This window comes from Cynara cardunculus (assembly GCF_001531365.2).
Source record: "Cynara cardunculus var. scolymus isolate 2C chromosome LG 10, CcrdV1, whole genome shotgun sequence".
NCBI classification, from domain to species: Eukaryota; Viridiplantae; Streptophyta; class Magnoliopsida; order Asterales; family Asteraceae; genus Cynara; species Cynara cardunculus.
In genome coordinates this window covers 18,433,566-18,437,214 of record NC_037537.1, presented here as the reverse complement: position 1 = coordinate 18,437,214, position 3,649 = coordinate 18,433,566, and the positions used below count along the sequence as shown (strand labels likewise).

Genomic DNA, 3,649 nt, shown 5'->3' with positions numbered 1-3,649 from the left:
TTTAATATGATTAATTTTTTAATTCACACAAATTAAATCATAAAATAATATCTTATTTTATTTATTTTGATATATATATATATATGGTTTTTTACTATTTTATAAAAAAAAAATACACAAAAAGGCTAAAATAACGTTTGTTTTTAACAGCTTCTGAAATTTGAAATCTTATTTCACTTATAATTAATAAGAGATGATACTGAAATCTGAAATTTGAATCAATAATACTGTTGTTTTTTATAAACTAATAAACGTCGTTGCTAAAGGTTTGAAGAACAATAAGAGGCAAATAAGAGGTTGGTTTACCTCTTACCAGATAAAAGGATAATAAGATGTAAGTCTCTGAAAAATTAGAAAAAAACAAATAGTCTAAGTGACTTTACCTTTTAATGAATCATTCATAAAAGGCTAATTAGAGTTTCTTTTCAAGAAACAAGCAAGGCTTAAATGACCCTTAATTAACGGAGTTAACGGAAACGTTAGTCAGATTGACCTGGACTAAAACAAATTAAATACCACAACAATTAAATCCGCAATAAACATACCATAAGAATCCTAGTAGAAAAATATCAAAACACAATTCACTCCATAACAATTGATGATCCTATTTTAAATGTTATTTAAAATCATGATTTGTGACTCTAATATTAAGTAATTAAACCAAATATTTATCATTTCAACTTTGTATGAAGTTCGTAAATAACTATATATCTTTACTATATTATAAAGCATTTGATAAAAACTCTTAAAAATCATTTTTTATGTATAAAGTATTGTATATTGATGCATATTACTTAAAATTTCAAGATTACAAGTAAATTATGCACAGATACAACTTATTAAAACTCCATGTTTCAATTTGTGTAACTAACTGCAGATAAAAATAATAAAATATAGGATAAACATCTCATTTTAAAATATAAAAAATCTAAAATATAATTAGGAGAATTATCGAGTTCTAACAAAATAATCAATTATTATCTTTATAAGTAAATTATATTATTAAATCAAATATAAATTATTTCGTTATTGAACCTAAATTAAATTATAATAAAAAAATTAAACTAAAAATTACACAAAAAATAAAAAGTTTTATATAGTTAATTTGTACTAATATCAATATATTTTTATCAAAATTTTATGATATCTTCACATTTATGTTTTATTAAAAAAAAATAAAAACATCATCGTTTTTTTAAGATCACATAAAATCATATTATAACATCAACTGAGATAAAAAATATATATATTAAAATCAAGATGTATATTGTTGCATTACGCGATTATCTTTCTAGTATATATATATATATATATATATAAAGAAATAAAATAAATATATATATATATATAAAAGAAATAAAATAAATAATAATTAAGATGTTTAAATTTGTTGATTAGATTATTTATATGAATTAATTTTAATTTTAAGAGAAAAAAAATATAAATGTAAGATTTAATTGCTCAAGACTTTTATATCAAGCAACCGACCAATTTGAAGTGGAAAGAGTCATATCAGATTTGTCAACTCTTTTTTTTTAAAATATCTTGCATGACCTTTTTAATTAATGAACCCGTCATTTTAATCTATTAAATTATTAATTAATCATTAAAATCCTGCTTCTTGGTTACTATATAATCATATTAAATAAATAATATATATTACAAATATAATACTTATTAAGTATTCATTTTGTATGTATGTCAAATTAATATCTTATATTATTAATAATATTATCGATATTAGTTTCATAAATATACTAATAAATGCACTTTTATTTTTTTGAAAGTAGTTTTTGAAAAAATTAAACTCTTTTGATTTATAATAAATTGATAAATGTTTTTATAGAAAAGTATGAGTTATTTCAAATAAGCAATCTCAGATATGACGACACCGTCTTAAGCAGTATTATCAATAACTTTATGACACGTAGCATCATTTATAAAAGCGTAATAACATATGAGGCCAAATTTGTAGTTGAAGCTATACCCAATTCGAATTTCATAATTACAAGGAAAAAAAATTATAAAATTGTTTATGGAAGTAATTATATGGTAATTATTGGTAAATTATGAAGGGAGATACCGAGGGCAAAATCGTGTACTTCGAGGCGCAGTCAATGGTTCTGTGACTGGGTCAATGACAGCGGTCATCAAAATCAACGGTTTGGATTGGGCCTCCCGAAATCGGCGAGTTTCCGGGATCTGTTGGCACAGAAGGACTTGGTGTTGGATAGATGTGGCTTCACCGGAGCTCTGATTTCGCCTGATAACCCGCCGTCCACCGGCATGCTTTTCTGGTTCCATTGCCGGTTAGGACTTGCACGAACCATGGGGCTCAAACAGAATGTTAAGCCGGATAAGGTCCTGGCGTGCCCCCCACCACCGCCGCGCCGGACGGGTAGATGAGCCGGTGTCCTCCGCGGCGTTTGTTTCATTGACTCCGTCGACTCGTATCCGCTTGTTGCATCGTATAATTCATCTTCATCTCCGACAGTACCATCTGAGTTTCTCACCGGTGACATTCCACGATCTGGACAGTGTAGCCTCCGGACTACACCGCCTGCGGTAGGTACAGAAGATTCATCGACATAAACCGGCCGCTTCTTCCGGTATCGACCACCGTGTATAATGTTCGAGAACCAGGAAGGTGACGACGTGGCATTACCACCACCGCGCTGTTCCCTGAAAGTTGAATCCGATGCTCCGGGAACCGAAACCGTATCCACCGAGTTCCGATTCCTAGATCTGAAAATTTTCGGAAACGAAAGCCACCGCATAAAACTCCGCTTGTGATGCGAATGACCGCCGGTGTTGTGACACCCGGTAGTAGGTCTAGGTCCTACCTGAGGCGTCCTGTAAAATAACTGATCCGAGAGGCTATGATGATGACGTGGAGCAGTAGGAGGATGAGGGTGATGATCCTTGCGACGATTGTTATGGGACCATGCGGCCGCCCCGGCCGAATGATCGGATTTCCGGTAGTTGATGTACGGAGAAACAGAACGAGGAAACACCAGATTCTTCTCCAAATTCCGGTGTTTTTGATCTAGATTCTGAGCCTGAGCATGAGCCTGGGCCTGGGATTGGGCTTGTTCTTGTGCAGCGATGAGAGACAAGAGATGTTCCCGGAGACAAGAAGCGCACACACCGACGATACTACTGAGATCGGTGTAATGCTTCTTACACCTCATCTATAGATAGATATACAAATCTGTATCTATTTAGCTTGGTACGTAATGATATCAAGAGAATCCACAAAAACTTATTGTGATTGTTGCTTTGATGACGACGACGACCTAAAAAGTGTGTGTTCCTGTTGAAATATTTTGGATGCTTGAATGCTTCATTGATTAGGCTGGCGATGAAAACAAAGATTGCTCAGATTTTGAGGGTGATTTTGATCTTGATTCAGAAATTTACAGGGGGAAGAAGACAGGATTTATGAGAGAGGGGAAGAGAGAGGAAGCAAATGGGAAGAATGTCTAATTGTTTCTTTGCTCGTACAAATTAGGGTGTGTGGGTGTGGAGGTGGGGTTGGGGTGTGTGAGAACTTAGAAAAAGGGTTACCTCCTTGCTTGGCCCTTTTTTTCCTTTAAATAACCTAAGTGCTTTTTTTTTAAATATTCATGTCTTATATAGATTACATCCA

At 32.4% G+C, this 3,649-nt stretch overlaps 1 protein-coding gene across 1 annotated transcript; it reads right to left on the bottom strand.

Moving 5' to 3' along the window:
• Positions 1 to 2,156: 2,156 nt before the first annotated feature.
• LOC112520073 lies at positions 2,157 to 3,191 on the bottom strand. Its single transcript, XM_025128376.1, has one exon. The coding sequence runs from the start codon at positions 3,189 to 3,191 to the stop codon at positions 2,157 to 2,159; it is 1,035 nt and encodes a 344-aa protein (XP_024984144.1).
• Between the last annotated feature and the right edge of the window lie 458 nt (positions 3,192 to 3,649).

Bases quoted from the DNA above. Each gene is read 5' to 3' on its own strand.
- LOC112520073 (XM_025128376.1), bottom strand. From the start codon at position 3,191: ATGAGGTGTAAGAAGCATTACACCGATCTCAGTAGTATCGTCGGTGTG.